This window comes from Tenrec ecaudatus, chromosome 17 (genome assembly GCF_050624435.1).
Source record: "Tenrec ecaudatus isolate mTenEca1 chromosome 17, mTenEca1.hap1, whole genome shotgun sequence".
Taxonomy (NCBI): Eukaryota; Metazoa; Chordata; class Mammalia; order Afrosoricida; family Tenrecidae; genus Tenrec; species Tenrec ecaudatus.
In genome coordinates, this window is record NC_134546.1 from 71,087,015 (window position 1) to 71,110,824 (window position 23,810).

The following is a 23,810-nucleotide window of genomic DNA, read 5'->3' on the forward strand; positions in this document are numbered from 1 at the left end:
CACCATCCACACTGCGTCCACTCTCCTAGGAGCTGATGTATTTATTTTCCTCGACTTTTAACTTATGCTGTAAAGTGTTCCCACCAATGGTTAAAGAGGACTTCAAACCCTGTAAAAAACAAAAAACAAAAAAAGAAGCTACCAACAAAAAAATTTTCTGGGCCAGATGGCTTCACAGCAGAATTTTACCAAGAATTCCATTAAGAGTTGACTCTGGTCCCCCAGAAAGTATTCCAAAGCATAGAAAAGGATGACAAACTCCCAAACTTATTCTACGAAGCCAGCATAACTGTGATACCCAAACAGGGCAAAGACCCCACAGGTATAGAGAATTACAGACCAATATCTCTAATGAACATACATGGAAAAATCCTTAACAAAATATTGGCCAATAGAATACAAAAGTATATAAACATATCATCTACCTCAAACAGGTAAGATTCTTCCCAGGGATGCAGGGATGGTTTAACATGTGAAAAACCATCAATATTATATACCACATCAAGAAAAACAAGGTAAAAAAAACCATATAATATCCATAGATGCAGAATCAGCATTTGACAACATCCAACACCAATTCCTAATTAAGACACTCACGAAGATAGGAATGGAAGATAAATTCCTCAAGCTGATACAAGCTGTCTAAGAAAAGCTAACAGCTAATATCATAGTTAATGGAGAAAAGACAAAAACAATCCCACTGAAAAATGGTACAAGACTAGGATGTTCCTTGTCCCCACTTCTATTCAATATCGTACTGGAGGTTCTAGCTAACAACATAAGACAGCAGAAGGGATCCAAATGTGAGAAGAGGAGGTGAAACCACCGCTATTTACAAATGACATGATCCTGTATTGAAAACCCCAAAAGTCCCACAATGGGAGTATTTACAGCAATAGAAGAATATGGAAAAGTGGCAGGATACAAGATCAACAAAGAGAAGTCGGTAGGATTGCTATACACACCAGACAGGGCCATGGAAGAGGAAATCAGGAAGGCAGTACTCTTCACAATAGCCAAGAACAAACTGAAATACCTAGGACTATATGTAACAAAATATCCTAAAGAACTATACAAGGAAAATTACAAAATCTCACTACAGGAAACCTAAAGCGACCTCCACAAATAGAAGAATATCCCAAGCTCATGGATTGGAAGGCTTAACATAGTAAAGAGACAATCTTACCCAAGGCACTTTACAAGCTCAATACTATTTTGATTCAAATACCAACAACCTTCTTCAATGAATTGGAAAAACCAATCACTATGTTCATATGGAAAGGGAAGAAGCCCAGAATTAGTAGAGAACTCTTCAAGAAGGACAAAGTTAGAGGACTCACCTTACCTGATTTTAATATGTATTACATAGCTATACTGGTCAAAACAGCATGGAACTATTACAATGGCAGCTACTCAGAGCAGTCGAAAAGAATAAAAAGCCCAGGAATAAAACCTTCAGCATATATAAAATTGATCTTCGACAAGGGTCCCAAAACCAGCAAGTGGGAAGTGTATGCCTTTTTAACAAGTGATGCTGGAAAAAATAGATATCCACATGTAGAAAAATGAAACAAGACGTTTACCTCACCTCCTGCAGAAGACTAAACTCAAGGTAGATCATGGACCTAGAAGAAAAACAGCAAACCATCAGGACCATCAAAGAAGGAATCGGGGGAAACCTAAGATCATTGGCCTTGGGAATGCATAGACTCACTGCAATAGGGAAGGGCACACACACAGGTGAACTGGAAATTGACAAATGGGATTTAATAAAAAATAAAACCCTGTGTGCCTCAAAAGACTTCACACCAAGAGGGTGACAAAACAACCCACAGACTGGGAGAGGAATTTAGTAAAGACATATAGGACAAAGGGCTCATTACTAAAATCTACAACACCTTCATGACCTGAAAAAAGAGGAAAACATTTAACCCCCTATGGAAGTGGGAAAAATGACTGAAAAGAACTTTCACTAGGGAAGAGATCCAAAAGGGCCAAAAAGCATATGAGAGTGTTCCCATTCATTAGCCGTAAGAGAAATGCAAATTAAAACCATGAGATAGCACCTGACACTCCCAAGCCTAGCCGAAATCAGAGAGCAACAAGTGTTGGAGGGGTTGTGGTGAAGCAGGAACCCTCTTCCATTTCTGGTGGTCATGTAGATATGTACAGCCACTGTGGCAAGCAATCTGGAGATACTTAAGAAAATGGAAATTGATCAACTTTATGACCCAGTCATCCCTCTACTGGGCATATACCCAGAGGAGGTAACAAGGAAAACACGACCAGTCATCTGCACTCCAATGTTTATTGTGGCACAATTCATAATCTCAAAGACATAGAAACAGCCTAAGTTTCCATTGATAGACCAGGTGATTAGTAAGCTCTGGCACAAACTATGGAGTATGATACAGCACTGAAAAGCACAAACAATCACATGAAACACGGCATTTCATGGGAAGAGTTGGAAGGAATCATGTTAAGTGAGGTAAGTCAATCTCAAAAAGACAGGTATGAGGCCCCTGAGGTAAGTACAATCAGCACTGCAGGAATAGAATAGACACTTATCTCTCAATACATGGGTGGGATTATAGGTAGTTGGGAGATCAGACAAAACCCAGGAAGGTACATGTGAGTCCAACATAAATAAGAGGAAAGGAGGCAGGAGAATATGGGTGGGGAGAAAGTGAGATGATGACATGGGCGGAACAGGGCACTAACCCGCCCGAGGGGAGAGTATTGGTTGTGTCCCCACAGAATCGTAATGTGCATACAGAACCCAAGATGATGCGCCAAACCAGGGGGGCAATTAACAGGTGGGGGAATCCATAAAAAGACTGTTCTATAGGGTTAGCCCCAACCAGAACCAGCCTGACCCCCACCATGGAAGGGTGTGCCACAGCGAATGACTAGACATTTTGATGGGGGAAATAAACTGCCCTGCCATGATCAGAAGGAAGCAGAAGCAAATGAAGGGGGAGGAAGGGAGTGGAGCACAACCTGGACCACTAAGCCCTGAGGATAATAGCCCTGCTCAGAGGAGCCATTGCACAGAGAGGACTTTATGACCTGCTCCATCCTGAAACATGACACCCGTGCGGACCCATAGCCCTACATGGGACAACACTGAAGACACAGGGTAGGATTTGTGCTTGAGCTGACCCCACCAAAGCAAAACACTAAGGGCGTACAGAGCAAACTTATCCCAAGGGGATATAAAAAAAAATAGACTTTGAGGCCAGGGCGTGGCACCCCATCAGACCTGACAGGAAAACACTCCTAAAGGTCAACAGACCTTAGACCATTTACAGACTTTCCTTTTTTTTTTTAATTTTTTATTTTAACAATTTATTGGGGCTGATACAATTCTTTTCACAGTTCATACATATACATACATCAATTGTATAAAGCACATCTGTACAGTCCCTGCCCTAATCATTTTTTTTTCTTTTCTTCTTTTACATTTTATTAGGGACTCAAACAACTCTTACCACAATCCATACATATACATACATCAATTGTATAAAGCACATCCATACATTCCCTGCCCCAATCATTCTCAAGGCATTTGCTCTCCACTTAAGCCCCTTGCATCAGGTCCTCTTAGCAGAGAAGGGGGGAAGGGAGACTCCGGATAGGACAAGATATGACAAAATAACGAGGTATAAATTATCAAGGGCATATGAGAGAGGGGAGAATGGGGAGGGAGGGGGGGGAAAAAGAGGACTTTCCTTTTTTTAATGGTTTTTGATTCTTTGTGTCATTGGGTTTTTTTGTTACTGCTGTTGTTCTGTATTGCTTTGTTTGGCTGTCTTGTTTTTATGTGCATATCATCTCCGCAGGTCTATCAAGATAAGATAGGCTGGATAAACAATGTGGTAAAGCAGGACTGATGGTTCTGGGAGGACATGGGAGATGGTAAGGTGGGGGAAAGGAAGTGGTGTTAACCAACCCAGGGACAAGGGAATGGGTGATTCAAAATCAGTGGCAAGGATGCTGTAGGAAGCCTGGGAGGGTGTGATCAAGGGCAATGGAACGAGAGGAATTACTGAAACCAAAATGAAGGCTGAGCATGATAGTGGGACAAGAGCAAAGCAAAAAGAAACAGAGGAAAGAACAAGGAGGCAAAGGGCATTTATAGAGACCTAAACACAGGCATGTATATATGTCAATATATTTATATATGATGATGGAGAAAGAGATCCATGTGCATATATTTATAGTTTTAATATTAAGGTAGCAGATGGGCATTGGGCCTCCACTCAAGTATTCCCTCAACATTAAAACACTGTGTTCTATTACTGTGATTCTCATTTGCACGACACACGTGCGGAAGACAAATGTGTGCAAAAACAAGTGTAGTGAAGAAAGCTGATGGTGCCCAGCTATCAAAAGATACAGCATCTGGGGTCTTAGAGGCTTGAAGGTAAACAAGTGACCATCTAGCCCAGAAGCAACAAAGCCTACATGGAAGAAGCACACCAGCCTGTGTGATCAAGTGGTGTTTAAGGGATCAGATATCAAGCACCAAAGAACAAAAAAAATCCTATCATTGTGAATGAGGGGGAGTGTGGACCCAAGGCCCATCTGTAGGCAACTGTACATTCCTTTGCCAAGGGGTCACGGGGAGGAGTTAAGCCATTAGGGTAGAGTGTAGCATCAAAGAAACACACAACTTTCTTCTAATTCTTAAATGTTTCCTTCTCCCCCACCACCACCCCCCACCCCAACCCCTAAGCACTATCATGATCCCAGTTCTAACTTACAAACCTGGCTAGACCAGAGGATGTACACTGATGCAGATAGGAACTGGGAACATAGGGTATCCAGGACAGATGAACCCTTCAGGACCAGTGCTGAGTGTGGTGATACTGGAGGGTGGAGGGAAGGTGGGATACAAAGGGGGAACCGATTACAAGGATATGCAAATAACCTCCTCTCTGGGGGGGGTGGACAACAGAAAAGTGGGTCAAGGGAGACGTAGGGCATTGTAGGATATAATAAAATATTAATAACTTATAAATTACCCAGGGTTCATGAGGGAGGGGGAGTGGGGAAGAAGGGGTGTTTGAGGCTCTGATACCAAGGGCTTAAATAGAAAGCAAATGTTTTGAGAATGAATGAGGGCAACAAATGTACAAATATATTTGACACAATAGATGTGTATATAGACTATGATGAGTTGTACAAGTCCCCAATGAAATGATTATAAATAACAAAAAAATGAAATGAGAGCCCACGGATTGGGAATTGTTGTTTTTTTTTTAACCAATGACACATCGGACAAAGGGCTAATTGCAAAAATATACAGAACTCTGTATTCCCTGTGTGTTTCCAGTTCCCATCTGTACCATTATACATCCTCCGGTCCATCCGGACTTGCAAGGTAGAACTGGGATCATGATAGTTGGATGTATGAGTGGATTGTGTTACGTGTTGTATGAGCCCCAATAGAATGATTTTAAAAAATTAAATTTTAAAAAATATCCTTTAAAAACATATCTATACAGAACTCTATAACATCTCAACAAGAAAATAACAAGAGACCCAATGAAAAAATGGGAAAAATGTATGAACGGACAATTCACCAAAAATGAAGTACCTGTGAATAACAAACAAAAAATGTTCGCAATCACTAGCCTTTAGGAAGATGCAAATTCAAACCACAATGATTTCGCACTTAACCCCTACAATGCCAGCCCAAACCAAAGAAGGAAATCAAATGGTGGAGAGGATCTGGAGGGATTGGGATTCATATATACTACTGGTGGACTTATAAATACATACAGCCACTGTGGAACACAATGAGGCACTACAAACAATCAGAACTTGAAATCCCATATGATCCAGCAATTAGTTATCATGGAATTCATAGAGAGAAATATATTTAAAAAAAACAACAACAAAGTAAAAGAGATAAAGCTCAATCCAAAAGAGGAATATTAAAAACTACAATAGATTTTAAATGGGTCAAAAAGGAACTCAAAGGATAAAGGGTTATATTTTAACTTAACTGCATCTGCGATTATCCACCTTCCAAAGAATTCTGCGTGAGAGCGAGAACATTCACATTCCTGCTCTATGGTCACAGTATTTCTCCAGTTAACGTAGTTAACAAGGGTCAAGAGAGAGAGCAAATGTAAAATCAGATATTGGTCTTGATATCAATGTACGTAAGCATACAGGATGTCTACCAGGCTTTCCTAGTCTCTGTATTCATGATTTCCTGCAGGATATACATTTGCAGTCATACAATGTGGCAGACATTTTGTTCAACCCTTCTGTCCAATTAGTGCATCAGAGTTTATCTTATGGACTTTGAGGAACATCAAAGAAAATGTAATTGGATGCTGGAGGCACTTCCAGTCACTAAATGCATATACATTGCCACATTCCCTGTATTCATATGGTTTCTCTGCTTTACAAATCCTCTTTTGTCACATGAATCCTTTCGAGACAAAGGCCAATCAGAACTACATCGGTTAAAATCCTAATGCAGTTTACTGATACATTGAGAGAAACCAAAAGAGAGTATATGCAAAGTAACTACATGGCCAGATCTCTCCTTCTGCAAGAGATCACAGGTATGTGATGTCATATGGCTCCCTGTGGAGTTTCCCATCTTAACTGAACTTAACACTTTTCAATTTTGTGTCTTTATATAAAGAAAACTTAGAAACACAGGTAAAAGTTTGCTATCCACATTCACTACAGCTACATGGTAACTATCCTACATGAAATAGTTGATGAGACATGAGCTCTTCGTTTAAAAAAAAACAAAAAAACTTTTTTTATGATTTAAAACTTTACAGAGTAAATTGGTTTTCCATTCAATAATTCATACATTGATAGTATTCCCAAGATATACCAGCCTTCTTCCCACTTCCACCCTCCTTATGTTTTTATACTCTTCATCCTTCTTTCCTGTTCCTTCTTGCTTTTAAGAGTTTGATCCCTAAGCAAATGCTGTCCATTTGGCTGTGCAGAGTTGATTATTCTCGGGAGTGTATGTTATTCTCAGATGTTATCTTTCCCCTCCAAGCCAGTATATTGTTTGGCTGAAAGCTGAAGCAGAGGAGTGAGTACAGGTCCCAGAGTGAAGAGTCACTAAAGCCCATAATTTGTGGATTCCAAGTCTCCATCAGACCAGTAAGCCTGAACTATTTTATGATTTTGTGTTTTGTTCCACTTTCGTCTACCACTCGACTTAGAACCCTTTTGTGATCCATCTAGTTTTTCTGGTCTCAGGGTTGTGGAGGATGAGAGTCGCTGTGGTCAATTCATCCTCTGGACTAATTGTTCCCATACATCTTCTATTTTCTTTATTCTTCTTTTACTGTACTTCTGTGCTGTCTCTGGTGGGTAACAAAGAGCATGCAGGTGGTGCACGCAAAAATGTCATCTGTGTGGATACTCTACTAGTTGGTACATCTCTGATCCAGAAACACCAGGTTCAGCTCTTTGAAAGAGAAGAACAATGAGATACCCATGCACCCTGTGGATGTCTGGAAGGCCCTCTCTTTGAAACAGTGAGCCATATCAGTAGAGAGACAGCAATGCTGAACATGGGTCTCGATATGCTAAGTCACAATCGTCTGTTCCCATGCTTGGCCCAGGCCAAAATCTACCACCTAACCTCTTCCTTTGTTTTGAAAGCTTTGTCACCCTAACTCCAATGAAAGGTTTTCTTGTGAATTTTCTCATGTTTAACAAGACCTAACTTCCACATATAAGATTTCCCACAAATAATTCATGGAAAGGGCTTCTTTCCTTGGTGAAATCTCTGATGTACCTACTAAGGCATCACATTCACCACATGAAAGGTTTATCTCTGGTTTGAATTCATAGATGTGTTTTGAGATGTGCTTTTTGAATGAAGCCTTTGCCACATTCACTACATACATGGGATTTCTCTCTCTCCAGGATGAGTTTGCTGATGAACAATGGGCTTATTCTTCCTAAGAAAGTCTTTTCCACATTCACCACATACATGGGTTTTGCTTCCTGTGTGAATTCATAGATGAGTTTTGAGATCTCCTTTCTGAATGAAGCTTTTGCCACATTCACTATGTACATGGGGTTTATCTCCAGTATGAATTCCCTGATGAACAGTGAGGTCCTTCTTCCCGATAAAGCCTTTTCCACATTCACCGCATACATGGGGTTTCTCTCCAGTATGAATTCCCTGATGAACACTGAGGCCCTTCTTCCTGATAAAGCCTTTTCCACATTCACCACATACATGGGGTTTCTCTCCAGTATGAGTTTGTAGATGAGCTTTGAGATTTGCTTTCTGAGTGAAGCCTTTTCCACATTCACTACATACATGAGGTTTCTCTCCAGTATGAATTAACTGATGAACAGTGAGAGCAGCCTTCCTGAGAAAGGCTTTTCCACATTCACCACATAGATGAGGTCTCTTTCCAGTATGAGTTCGCCGATGATCAGCGAGGTTCTTCTTCCCAATAAAAGTTTTTCCACATTCACCACATACATGGGGTTTCTCTCCAGTATGCGTTCGCTGATGATCACTGAGATTATTCTTCCAGATAAAAGCTTTTCCACATTCACCACATACATGGGGTTTTTCTCCTGTGTGAAATGCCTGATGTCCTAGAAGGGATTTTTTCCAGCTGAAAGCTTTACCACACTCATGACATACATAGGGTTTTCCTCCTGTATGAGTTTGTAGATGCATTTTGAGATGGTTTTTCTGAATGAAGCCTTTGCCACATTCACCACATACATGGGGTTTCTCCCCAGTATGAGTTCGCTGATGAGCAGTGAGAAGACTCTTCCTGGTGAAGCCTTTCCCACATTCATTGCACACACAGAGAGTCTGTGCCGCATGAGTTTTCTGATGTTTCTTGAGGTATGATTTACTGTGATAACATTTGCCACATTCTAAGCATTTATATAGCTTTTGCAGTTCGTGAGCTTTTTGATAATGTTCATTAAGTTTGAACATTTTATTGAATTTTTGCCCACAATATCTGCATCTGTAGGTCTTATCTAGTGTATCAATGATCTGGTGCTCAGACAGCAAAGACTCTTCAATGAAGGCCGTCCCACGTTTATCACCTGGGTGTGGTTTGTCAATTTCATATGATTCCTGATGCTGAATCCACTGGGACTTCATGAGCCTGGATTGTTCACACTCAGGGAATCTCATTTCACTATAAAATTGCTCCCGTTCAACATGGCGAAAAGTTTTCTCATCTCCATTGAGCACAGCTGACTTCTGTACTTTGTTGCTCCTGTTCTGATTTAATTCCAGAATGATTAAATCTGATTTTACAATTTCTTCATGTAAGCCAAACATCTCATAATTTTCCTTGAGAAGAAAATTAGTTTTGTGCTGAGAAACCATACTTTCCAATGTATTGCATTTATAGCACCGTTCCTTTCTGTTCATATTTCTTTCATGTTGCAAGTATTCGAGCATATGATCACCATCTTTCTGGAGTTCTATAAAAGAAGAGAACAATGAATCTTTCCATCATCTTGATTTATAATTGACCTCTTAAAATAAGCATTGATACAAGGTAAATCTTTAGTGACAACCCTCTTATATGAATGTAAATAAAACACTATGCTTAAAGTTTATTGTCCACTGGAAGAAATACAATCATGTAAGCAATCCAAATGATAAAAACAGTTATTATAGAAACAAGGTTGGATATGAAATTAATGAATGAACACAGATTTGGTATTTGTTTAAATAAGGCCATGAAAATATACAACAAATGTAATACAAACAAGACATTGAGACCAATAGGCCAAAGTAGTGGTAAGGCTTGCTAATTTCAGTTGGTAGATGACAGATGTATTCATTCCATCAATCTTTACTGAGAGACAACTAAGTACTAGATAAAGCTGGGAATGTGAAAAATGCAGAATTTTCTACTTGGGAGAAAACCATTTTTACAGGTATATATGAAAGGTACTATGGCACAGCTACATATTGTTTATGTTTATGGAGCCTGTATTCTAGCTCACAGCACTCATCTTATAGTGCTGTCCTGTGGTGCAGGTTGCTGTGATGCCAGAAGCACTGCCACCCAGTATTTCAAATACAAGCAGGACCATCCATGGTCCACAGGTCTTAGTGGATTCTCCAGAAATAGGGACTGGGAGGAAGACCTGGTGATCAGCTTCTGGAACATGAACCCCTCAGGTTTAATGGCAACGAAATAACACTGAACAAGTACTAAATCTTCAAAGTACAATCAACAGTAATGATGTGGATGGAGGAGAGCTTTGGGGACCTTAAGTGGTTAACAGGTCATGACTGAAAATGAGAAAAAAATCGCTGCATATATCCTCTAATAATTGGAAGACCGGATATATGAAGTATTATCAAGAACAATTGCATGTTGTCAAAACAAAATGGAATGTTTAAATACTGATGGTATATGGCTTATTAAACTTTAATAGACTGGTACTGGCTATTTTTAATTAGATAATCAAGTGGTTTATAAGGCTGATATTGACAAATCCAAAATACTGGTGTCATATTCATCATCAAAAAGTACATAGCAAGATCTTCTCTGAAGTATAGTTCTGTCAGTGGTAGGTTACTATTCACATGCATGCAGGTAAGACAAGTCACAAGTGTTATTTAAATCTGTGCACCAACTGTTAAAGCAAACATAAAGTGTGGGATTTAGCCCCACAACCAAACAGGCCCTTAGAAATAGCATGTGCAATTAAGGAAGATGGAGACAGCAAAATGGGGTAGAGCGGCCTCATCTCCGATGTCAGAATAAGATAGCGAGGTCATTTAATAGTGAATTTACATAGTCGCAATGGGTGGCAGCCTCCAGATGGCACAAACACAACAGAATGGACAAATTGGATTCTGGGAATATCCTGATTACTTTTAGAACACTTCATGATAAGTATCAGGCTGTAGGAAACTGAGGACCAAGAAGAGGTTGGATGGAGACAAATTCTTTATTCTCAGAATTAAGGAAGATCGCAAGGCCTAGTATCTGTGAAGAGGAAAGCATTCACATTTGTAAGTTGGAAAAGAGTCCCAGTCACATTCTCTGAATTAAAAATCATCCCCACAATACTCCCTTATTATAGTTTGACCTTAATGATACCTCATACAAGAACATGGCTAATTACTAGCTGCCACCAGCTTTAGCTATAAGAGCAGACCTGTTGTTATTGGCCACCCTGTTCAGGGGACAGTTACCCCTCCCCCCCACCTGCCCTCAGCACTGGACTTAAGTTGCTCACCCAAATAGTTCAGGGACCTCCAGGTTAAAGTCACTGCCTACCTTGTTAGGTACATAGGTGTCTGTGTTTCTGTTTGTGTGGTTGGGGTGGGGGGTGCGGTGTGGCTGCATGCTAGAGATATTATACCATATATACTAGAGTATAAGTCAACCCAAATATCATAAAAACTGCATTTTACAACACATCTGCATTAAAAAGTGCTGAAAAACTGGGCATAAACATGAGTATATATGGTAAATTGGTGAAAGAACATTCTCTCTCCTGCTCAGACTTGACATCCTGGAAGAGGTGAGTGCCTTTCTATTTCTGCCCTTCAATTACACAACCATCCCTTAGGACCCTTCCAGAAGGCATTTAAGAGACAAAAGGATAGTTGGTTCCTTGAGTGATAGCAACAAAAGGAAGCTAATTGCTTTTAAAGCAAGGCATCTTTTAGCTGAGAAGCAAGAAGTCAGCCACCTGTAGGAGCTGTATTCGAAGATCTGTAGTGGAGGGAGGTTAGTTGGGAAGAAAACTCTATCTGGAGATTGTGCATTATCAGCTCTAGCTTTATCCTTGGGGCTTGTGGAGGTTTTCTTCTAACACTAGTACTGGTCTTTCAAGCCCTGTGGTCAGGAGTATAGAGATAAGGCTGCCTTATACTTTCATCCAGGTTCTGTTTTCCACAGTGAAAAAATTGAGGGTGGTGGAGGGAGAGAATAAAGGGGAGCTAATATCAAGGAGCTCAAGAAGAAAATGTTTTGCAACTGTGGTGGCAATTGTACAGTACTGCTCCATGTGACTGAATTATGAAATCTTATGATATCTGTAAAACCTCCAAATAAAATGATTAAAAATATATATATATATATATATATTGAAAATTTTGCATAACTTTTGCAACCTGACACTGATCAACCATGCAATCATGTGCAGCGATGAATGTAAAATTTGGGAACAATATGAGTAATTGGAAAATGTGGCTTTCGTGAAAGAAATGACACACAAGTTAACTGATAAAATTTCCTCAAATGCAAGTTGAAGCTAGCCAAAGGATTTAGATCACAGAGCGTAGAGACTATCTAAAGAATAAACTTGAGGATTTGAACACTGATGACTGAACACTAATGACCAAAGACCAGATAAGTTGTCGGATGACACCATGGACATCATACACCTGGAAACCAAAAGAATACTAAAAAGACAGAAAACAAAGACAGCAATATTGAATATACAATGCACTGTTTCAATAACAACAACAACAAAATCAGTGGTGGAATATAGAGCCAAAATGTTCTTCAGAAGCAGCAAAGCATCTTTTAGGTTTTGGACCTGTTAAGAAGGTGTGGGCTTAAGAAGGCATACTGCATAGTAAGGAATATGCATCAGACATGTATTTGATGAAAAGAAAATAAGAAAGAAAGAAAAAAGAAAGCAGGATGTTAGTAATGTCCTTTGCACTTACATAATTATTGGAGGAACTGGCAACTTAAATAAAAACTGAGCCATCTAGCTAAGAAGCAACAATGCCCACATGGATGAAGCACACCAACCAGTGTGATCACAAGTTATCAGAGGGATCAGTTATCAGACATCATCAGAACAAAAAAAATTGTATCATTGTGAATGAGGGGGAGTGCAGAGTGGAGACCCAAAGCCCATCTGTAGGCAATTGGACATCCCTATAAGGAAGGGTTGCGGTGAAGAGACAAGCCAGTCAGGGTGCAGTGTAGCAAAGATAAAACATACAACTTTCCTCTAGTTCCTAAATGTTCCCTATATCCCCCCACCCCCATCATGATCCCAATTCTACCTTACAAATCCAGCTAGATCAGAGGATGTACATTGGTACAGATAGGAACTGGAAACACAGGGAATCCAGCTTAGCTGATCCCTTTAAGAACACAGTGTGACGAATACTAGGAAGACAGAGGAAGGGTGGAGTAGAGAGGGGGAGCCGATTACAAGGATCTACATATGGGTATGGACAACAGAAAAGTGGGTGAAGGGAGACATTGAAGATGTGTAAAATATGACAAAATAATAATTTATAAATTATCAAGTGTTCATGAGGGAGGAAGGAGTGGGGATGGAGGGGAAATTATGAGAAGCCGATGCCAAGGGCCTACGTGGAGAGCAAATGCTTTGAGAATGATGAGGGTAAAAAATGTACAAATGTGCTTTACACAATTAATGTATGGATGGCTTGTGATAAGAGCTGTATGAGCCCCCAGTAAAATGATTTAAAAAAAAATCTTACAGGTAGAAAAAAATTGAAGGTACAGTGCTAAAGAATATCCTAACTTGATAACATTTTTTTGCTGGGAAAATGATCTTAGATACCTGAAAATAACAGAAGTCACACATGTATTTCACCGAAAAGAGTAAACTATGGAAAAATATGTCTGTTAAACAATTCCAACAAAGACGGCAATTTTACCATCTCCATTAGAAAACAGAAATAACTTATGTCACTAGAATCAAGAAAACATTAAAGGGAGAGGAGAAAAAAATGAGAAAATGCAAACCAAACCTTTAGAGTAGTGGTTCTCAAGCTGTGGGCTGTGAAGCCTTTGGGGATCAAAGGTCCCTTTCACAGGGGCTACCCGATTCATAACAGTAGCAAAATTAGTTATGAAGTAATAACTAAAATAGAGAAACTCCAAGGGGGAAGCTAAGGAAACACAATGGAGACCTATTTATGGTGGGAGCTAAAGATCTATGCTTGCTCAATAGTGGAGGAATGTGTTGTATTCTGGGGACAATTATGTACTCCAAGTTCTCTGTTTGGAGAGAGGCTTGCAAGATGGATTTCATAGTAAGGTAGAAGCACATAAAAGGGAAAGTTTGACAATCTTAAAGAAAATTATGGACACAGACATATAATAATGTAAATCAAATAAATGGAAGTTTAAAAATCTAATTTCAGAAAAGCTACAGGAATACTTTTTGCAACTGGTAGGAAAAGTGAGGTCTCACATTCGAAGGAGCACACACTTTTATGTATTATCCGACACCTATGATGGATGTGAGGCCTTCTACCTGTTGAATCAACCTCCCTGGCCAATTCCCCTTAAGGTATTTTGACCACGCACCTGAAAAATTTCCACTATAGCTTGTCTCTAAAAACGACCACATTTCTCCTTGTTCTTATTGAGAGGAAGCTTCTGAGGTAATAACTAGATTACCTGTTCATAAGAAATTACAGAATCTTAGACACACCAAATTTAACCTAAGGTTTGTAAAGCCTGCAGACTGTTGTGTTTCTAGGAAAATTATGTTCAAAGGAACACAGTAAAAGGTGTTCTTGCAAGAGTAGAAGACCTTACTCACTAACTTAGTACCAGAGAATGCAATGAGAATCTACCTCTTTAAGAAAACCACAGATACTGCAAAGAATTTAACACCTAAGATAAGAAAAGCCAGTGAGGAGGCCAATAACTCGAGAACTCTCCTCACCAATGGAAACCAGGTTGTGATAGTTCTCAGACATCACATCCTGATATAGGGTCTTCTGAGCAGAGTTCAGGAGCTGCCATTCCTCACGGGTGAATTTTACAGCCACGTCATTGAATGTCAGTGATTCCTGTAGTAAGAGAAGTCTATTTAATGAAATATTTTCCATTTGAAGATGAAAAAAAATATATATATACAGCTTACAGTAAAGAAAGCAAAACAGCAATAAAAGCTATTTCGTGCTAATGCAATCCATAGTGTGTGGTAAACTGAGGACTTGGTAGAAAGCATTTGACCTTGTTTTCTACACTTGCAACCATGGGCATGGAAAACTAGTCTTATTTTCCGAAAGATCTCCATTGTTCTGATAAAGAAATGTTTTCAAATACACGTTTTCCAGGCCAAATACTGTGCAACCAACAATAGACCTCCATGAAGGAGCAGAAGGAGCTATCATGCTGTGTTTCCTCGAAAATAAGACAGACCCATAAAATAAGCCATAGCAGAATATCTAAGTAATTGTGCAATATAAGCCATATTCCGAAAATAAGACAGTGAAAGGCGTGGCTATGCAGCATATCGCCAAAGAGAGTTAATGAAGATGGACAACCCTTCTCACCTGCCCCATCGTGACAGCTGCTATCTCGGAGATGACGGGAGGGGTGTGGGCAGTCCCATCAACCTGATCGCGCCCCACTGTCAGGTCCCGGTTGTTCTTTGCGTGCTGCAAGCTGAGGCAGAGAGGGAGACATAGACAGTGAATGTAAAAGTCTCCTCAGTGAAGTGAGGAGCAGGGCGCTCTGCTTTAGGTATTGTGTGTCTTCAGGGGGAAGAAGTAAGGCTGTGGCTGCCATTTTACTGAGCACTGAAGGTTGATGTTCCACAATAAGGTGACTTAACTATATTTGAATAAATGTAGATTGTTGTGCCATACTTAATAAAAATAAGACATCCCCTGTAAATCAGCCATAGTGTGTCTTCTTGAGGAAAAATAAATAGAAAACAGTGTCTTATTTTGGTGGAAACACAGTAGTAGAAAAATCATTTCTCTGCCTAGCTGCTTCACTGTGCTTGAAGGTTATCTGTAAATTAGAATAATCAGGTTCTGTAGCCAGTCAACCATAAAATGTAGCAAATGTCTGGGCAGGGCTCAGGGCAGGTTTGAGGTCAAGCAGCATTAGGTCAAGATGGTGACTCACCTTCTTGCTTGTCAAGTTACTCACTTATATTATACTCACTCACTTTATACCATTGACAATGTATATGCTAACTGCATGAGGTGCGTGCCTATGAATGATCTGTAAGCTCCGTTACATATGCCCACTGGAAAATACATTCACTCTCTCAGGCCTGACATGGGAAGAGAGCCCCTGTGTCCGGCTGTCTTCTCTCTGTCTTTTAATATTTGCCACAATTGCAATGTCACTCCTAAGGTTCGAGTGTTGGGGACCTCTGTACCACCAAAGTAATCCACACACTCATAAAATTAGAATTTTGAGTACCAGTGAAATGAGCTGAATGAGCTAGAAGTAGCTGATTTATACTCACACAAAGTAGATAAACACCTGTTAATATCAACAAACAAATTTACAGCACATTGTGCAATGGAATGTGGAGTCCTAGTAGCATCACCAGCGTACGAGGCTCTGTACCTTCAGTGGCACCAGCTATCAGGAACAGTGCAGAGGGGGAGGTCAAACAGAGCTCAGCTCTCCAACATTTTTGGTCAATTCTTACACAAGTCATTCCTCCCAAAACACTCTTTGTCTCACTTTTGGGTTTGATAATCCATTGTGATGGCCATACAAAACTCATAGATCAAAGTGGACTATTAATGAACAAGGTAAAACTTGGGATCAGGAATAAGAAGCTATAACTCAGATCCCTAAACAGAAAATTCATAGGGTGTATGTCCCTTCCTGAGTGTGGGAAACTCTTAGAAACCACCTTAGGACAAGCATTTCTTGTCATTCTTAGGACAAATTCTTCTCAGCCACCTTCGAGCTGTATTGACTTAACTTTAACTAAAAGGTCCTCTTGCACCTGCCTTCTTTCATCACATGCTCTCTAAGGGGCCCCTCCTAATCTGGCCTAAGCTGGGAAGGTGCTAGTTTGAACCAAGAAGCCATCATATCAAGAAAGAGAGAACTGCCTGCAGGTATAGTTGAGATGAGACAGTGGGACACTGGCCTGTTATCTGAAGAGCTAATTTGGTTTTGTTAGCCCCTGCAGCCACATAGTTCAGAATGAACCCAGGGATTAGGGATTTGCCAGCTTGCAGACATTCAGGAGCCATTTCCATGACATCCTGCAACTGCAAGCTGCCTGTGTGACCTGATTTGGGAGCTTCCTCCACTCCATGAGCCAACAGTTTGCTGCCTGACATTTGAGATTCACCAGCTTCCACATCCTGAAGAGTTATTTACCTGATGGCTATTTAGTTTTGTGAGATACTGCAGAGCAAATCAAGGAACACCTTGAACCTCTACCTCATAGGGACTGGTCTACTACTGCTCCTGCACAATGCACTGTAATATTCATGAGTACCAATGGAGATAATGCCGAGGGCAGAAGGGACACATGACAGAGCCAATTGTAACAGGTCCAGAAAGGGCTTTTAAGCCAAGATATGGGACAGGCAGGCAAGATCAAGAGGATGATATCCCTTAAGGAGCTGAGAGGAGCCTAGAGAGAAGAAACTATGAAATGAGCCTACCTTCAGGGGCTAAATGTCTGAAAGGAACAGAGAGAACAGGCCTGCCCTGAACAAGAGCAAATTTGCCTACATGGTTTTTTAATATGAATGCCAATGTGTAGCCTATTAATTCTGATACCAAATTACAAACTGTTACTGAATAAGATTTGTACCTGTGACTCTGGACTGTAATTTGCACATGGCCACTGTAAAAATTAATGAGCTGAGTAACAGAAGACTGTGGGAAAGATACGGGTGTCAGAACTGGAAAACTACTGGCAGGTACAGGTCTGTTTAAACTCTGCCTCACATAAATCAGGGCTGGTGTTGATGGGCGATTCTCCCTCCTACTTCTATAGTTAGAGGATGTGAAAAGCTATCACCCATTTTTTAAACCACAATTGCTACAAGTCACATTTTAGATGCATAAATGATAACGGGGCTGTTTGGGGGATGCATTGATGATAATTTAGATGCATTAATGATAATGGGGCTGTTTGGTTGTTCACCTTCAGAAAGAAGCATTAAGGAGACTTAATCAGAGAAAAATCCCATGGAATACTGGACGGTCCTAAAGAGGTGATCTTATTTCTCCTTAAAAACTAGGCATAATCAAGGATTTGGAAACAACCCAAATTTCCATCAACAGATGAATAGATTAAAACACTATGGTACATACATACAATGGAGTACTACGCATCCCTAAAAGCAGTGATAAACACATGAAGCACATTGCTGCATGGGAAGAACAGGAGGAAATTATGCTGAGCAGGGAAAGCCAAGCACAAAAGGACAAGTACAACATACGTCTGCTGAGGTAAGCTTAAAGTGCAAAAGGGTCATAGGAAAAAGCTACTATATACAAACATTCCTGGCGTGAGGTCCAGGGAGTATGGCACGGGCCAGATCAAATCATCCAGGGATACATATGGAAGCCAACTGAAAAGGGGGGAGGGGAGAATGAAAAAACATTGGTAGCAGGGGAACAGGGCACTAACCCATTCAAGGGGAGGGTATTGTTTATATCTCCACAGAGAAAGAGGGACCAGACTTCAACCCAGTGTACCAAGATGTGAATGCAACATATGAGCATGAAGCAGGGAGCCAATAGAGAGGTCTGAGGGGCCAGCGCCAATCCCAACTATGTGGACAGTTCACCTCCCGCAGAAGAATTCACTTCAGAGGACAGCACTGAAGCTACAGCTCAGGGGAAAGGACATATCAGACCAGAGGACACAGAAGCAAATGAAGGGAGAGGAAGAGAGAGTGGAATACATGCTGGCCCACTAAGTCTGGAGGGTGATATTCCCGCTCAGAGCAGCCAAAGCACAGAGAGAACCATAGGGCCAGCCCAAATAGGAGACACACCATCCCTCATAGACCCAAAGCATTATGGGGAATAATACTGGAAAGAGTGCAGGAATTGTACCCAATCTGACCCTACCACACTGAGGTGAAACACTAAGGGCATGCAACAGAACAGCAAGGGCAACAGAGCAATGAATTCCCCAGGAAATACCAAAAGTAGACTTTGGGTCCAGGCCATGGAACCCCATCAGACTCAACTGGAAAGCACTCCTAATGGTCAACAAACAGACCTTGAACTATTTACAAGCTTTTCTTTGTGTTGTTGTTGGTTTTATTGTCTTTTGTTGCTTTGTTTTGCTATGTTGTTTTCTGTGCATATTATTATCTCTGCAGTTCTCTCTAGAAAAGATAGGTAGGATAAACAGTCTGGAGGAGAAAACAAAGGGATCAACTGTTCCAGGGGGCGGGGAACATGGATGAAGGGAAGGCAGAGGGAAAAGAAGTGGTGTTAACAAATCCAAGGACAAGGAAACAACAAGTGATTCAAAATTGATGTGAGGAGGGTGTAGGAGACCTAGTAGGGCTTGATCAAGGGTAATGTAACTGAGAGGAATTACTAAAACCCAAATGAAGGCTGAATGTGACAGTTGAACAAGAAGAAAGTAAAAGAAAATAAAGAAAGGAAAATGGAGGCAAAGGGCATTAATAGACACCTAATACAGGCATGTACAAATACATATATATATATATATATATATATATATATATATATATATATATATATATATATATTTATATATATATATATATATATATTTATATATGATGATGGGGAAATAGATCTATGGGCATTATTTATAGGTTTTCATATTAAGGTAGCAAATGGACATTGAGCCTCCACTCAAGTACTCCCTCAATGCAAGAACACTTTGTTCTATTAACCAGGCATTCCATGATGCTCACCTTCAACGACACAACCACTGAAGACAAAGTGGGTGCAAAAGCAAATGTGGTGAAGAAAGCTGATGGTGCCTGGCTATAAAAAGATACAGCATCTGGGGTCTTAAAGGCTTAAAGACAAACAAGCAGACATGTAGCTGAGAAGCAACAAAGCCTACATGGAAGAAGCTCATCAACCTGTTTGATCACAAGGTGTCGAAGGGATCAGGTGTCAGACATAAACGAACAAAAAAATCATATAATTGTGAATGAGGGGGAGGGTGGAGTGGAGACCCAAAGCCCATCTATAGGCAACTGGACATCCCCTTACAGAAGGGTCATGGGAAGGAGAATAGCCAGTCAGGGTGCAGTATAGCACCAATGAAACATCTAACTTTCTTCGAGTTCTTTCCTCTTCCCCCCCCCCCCCACACTATCATGATGCCAGTTCTACCTTACAAATCCAGATAGACCAGAAGATGTACACTGGTACAGACAGGAGCTGGAAACACAGGGAATCAAGGATAGATAAAATCCTCAGGACCAATAATGAGAGTAGAGATACCAGGAGGGGCAGGGGAAGGTAGGGGAAAAAAGGGGAGCCTATCACAATGAAATACATATAAGCCCCTTCCTGGGGGATGTACAACAGAAAATGGGTGAAGGGAAACATGGGACAGTGTAAGACATGAAAAAATAATAATAACTTAAATATTATCAAGGGTTAGTAAGGGAGGAAGGGTGAAGGGGGAGGAAAATATTGAGGATCTAATATCAAGGGCTCAATTGGAAAGAAAATGTTTTGAGAATGATGATGGCAACAAATGTACAAATGTGCTTGACACATAGATGTATGTATGGATTTTGATGAGTTGTATGATCCCCCCAAAAAATGATTTAAAAAAAACAAAACTAGGCAGAGCATGTCATTTGATTGATTCTCATGGGTTGGCCATAGAATAATGAATTGAAAGAATGTCATCCAAACAATTCTCAGTGATGTATTATATTCAATGTCAATAGTTTAATTCAATGTCAATATGTATATGATCAATATATATATATATATATATATATATATATATTCCTAATCTCCTGCCCAGTGTTGAAATCGGAATCAGAGTTTACTTATAACTTCTGATTTCAAATTTCCACTTTTCCAGTGACCTGAATCAGTATTATACAGGCTTCTACAATTCCAGTAGGAAATACAGAAAAGTATAAAACGCATCAGAAGCTCCTGAGCCTTGGTCATTTTCTTTGGTCCTTATAAGACTGCCAGCAACTGGGATGCTCTATGTTTGTCTTATGTGGATCAGCTCTAACGATGCTCACAAATTTCAATCTCTCATGGGGACATCCCAGAAATAATAATACCCAAACCAGGCACTTCTTCCTCTTTATTCTGTGCTGCTATTGACACCCAATTTGCAGGCTGTTGAGAGAATACAATGTGAGTAATACATAACCTGTAGGTCCAGATGCTGTTACTGTTCTGTCCCTGTTCTTAAAACAAAGTCCCCAATCCTGTTAACAGTGCCCTTACTGAGTGATGGAAAACTTGTTTATACCATGGCCAATAAATCAAAAACTCTTAATTTTCAGACATGTGAGTAAAAGATGACTTTATAATAAAGAGATTGGACAATCAAATATACATGCCAAAAGAAGGGGGGGGGGGAGCTGGATCCCTACCTGACAGCATACAGAACTATCAATTCCTTATTGCGTGACTCTCAAGGTGAATGAAAAATCAGTGAACTTCGAAGATGATTATGTTAATTAAAGCATCTGGAAACATTTTAAATGGCCTATATAAGAAGCTATTATAAACTGAAAGTGAATTTCTAGAGGAACTATACATTGTACAATCACTTTAGAAACACTTTAAAACTCACCATCATGTAGAGTAAGATGTATAAGAACCCAATAGGTCACAATAAAACTGCTGCACAGAGTTTCTGAGAGTCTAAAGCCATGACAGGCAGGTAGTGGGTTTGTACCTCTGACCATGAGGTTAGCAGTCCAACTCTTAATACATGTCAAAACCAGGGCTCCAAAATAAACACTTATGTATCATATTAGATTGAAACTTTATTTAGAGGGAAATGAAGTAAGAAGTATGCATCCTCCCACCCCAGTGAGTGCACTTTTCAATCCCAAGGTAAACAATGCTTTTAGTGTAGCATTATTTGTAGTACCTAATGTAGTTTGCTAGTTGGCCTATACAAGCATACAGTCTTTCTAGCTATGGCCCCTTAACTCCTTTCAAATATTTACATAGGTTTGTCGCCCGCCAATGTGAATGAAGCAAAGGAGCCCTGGTGGCATAGTGGTTACTGTTGGGCTACTAACCCCAAAGTCAGCAGTTGGAAACTCGAAAGAAAGATGGTGTTTTCTTCTCCCAAGAGTGACAAGGCCTAATAAAATGTAAAAAAAGAAAAGAGGAGATAAAAATGATTAGGGCAAAGACTGTACAGATGTGCTTTATACCATTGATGTATGTATATGTATGAACTGTGATAAGAATTGTATGAGCCCCCAATAAATTGTTAAAAATAAAATAAAATAAAATAAATAAATACAAAAAAAAGAGTGACACGGCTCTCTAATCTGATATAAAGATACAGACTTTGAAACTCACAGGGCAGTTCTACCCTGTCCTATAAGCTCTCTATGAGTCAGTGCTAACTCGATAGCACTGAGTTGGGTTTTTGGTTTAAGAGGATTGGGCAGCTTGCCCAACAATACATTGGTACCCTTGTGGCTACACAAATAAGATGTCTGAAAACCTAACATGGGAATTAGTCACACTGGGCATCACATTCGGTTTAATTGAGCCATTTCAGAAACAAAAACTGGGATCTCACTACCATCAAAGAAGAAGAGCCTGGATCCAAGATTCTTTTTTGGGGGGTTGGGGGGAAATAGTTTTAATTGTTGTTCAGAAATATCCCCCAAGGTCTTCCAGGCATGATCTCTGCACACATCGGCAGCGTCAGGCAAGAGTGCAGGCCCACCAGCCAGCTAACCTGAGGATTGCCTGGCAAGCACACTCCAGTCCTGGCTCATCTCCAGCGAGTCTGTCAGGTCCATCAGAGTACTCCCCAGGGTATTATAGCTGTCCTTAAAGCTCTTCAATTCGAGGAAATGCTTGGCACGTTTACTCTTCTGACTGGAAGGTAGGTGGGGAGACTTCAGGAGATTGGGTAAGGTCTCTGGCTGCTGACTGGTGGGGTCACTGAGAGCACCCACTTCCTTCTTTGACCACAGTGGCCAGCTCAGTCAGGGCCTCCTGATAGTGCAGGGACTCACTCTGGACAAAAGACCCCTGTCCCACAGCTGACTGCCTCATAGTCATGCAGCAGGGTATCAATGAGGGCCTTGTGCATATCCTTGAAAGGAGTAGTCTTGTTACAAAGATCAAGCAGGTAGGAATGGAAATTTCTGCCCTTTAGGGAATGGGGATGCTGACCTTCACTGTGAAATGTGATCTCAGAGGCAGGTGTGGCATGCAGAGTTATCTCTTGGACAGACAGTTGCAGCACTTTTTATGTCCCTGGGTTTCCAGCTGTGGTAGCCTGGCATCATCATCTGCAAGGAGCCGGAGTTCCTACTTGCAATCCAGAACTCTGAATAGTTGAATATCAATCTCTTCTTTCAGATTCTTGGGGGCATTGTGTCTCACAGGGACATGAGGGCCCCTCCGAGATTTCATGGCAAAATGCATGATTTGCCTTTACACAAAAATAAATAGCAGTACAAACAGCAGGTTCCCGTAGGCCATTGCCAGCATGATATTCACCCCGGACAGCCAGTCACTACTGGACGCCATGGCCTTCCCACCCTACACAGAGCTGTTCTGGTTTACCCCATTGCCTTGACTCATCAGCCCGGGTTCCTCTGCGTTTCTTGGTGCTCCCCGGCCATTTCCTTGTGGGGGAAGACTAAGTGAGAAAACATGGCGGCTTGCAGGGATGGGGGGACACATCCTAGATTCTTTTATTGAAACTCTTCAGTCCAAAAGGCAGAGAGCTATGATACAAGAGAGAAAGCGATGGGAAGGAGCAGCAACAGAGACATGGTGGTAGCAAAACAAAGAGACTGAGAGAGAACAATGGGATTAGAGGTTACACAACAAAAGAGCTCAGTGCCTTTGGGCAGGAAGTTAGTAGGTGAAGTAGTG

The 23,810-nt window shown here is 40.6% G+C and overlaps 1 protein-coding gene across 1 annotated transcript; it reads right to left on the bottom strand.

Annotated features, from left to right (window-relative positions):
* Positions 1-25: 25 nt before the first annotated feature.
* Positions 26-23,459, bottom strand: LOC142430490 (uncharacterized). The gene is given in 6 exon segments (XM_075535575.1): positions 26-109; positions 1,834-1,907; positions 7,903-8,882; positions 8,985-9,262; positions 15,302-15,413; positions 23,392-23,459. Coding segments are annotated over 6 exon segments (1,596 nt in total).
* Between the last annotated feature and the right edge of the window lie 351 nt (positions 23,460-23,810).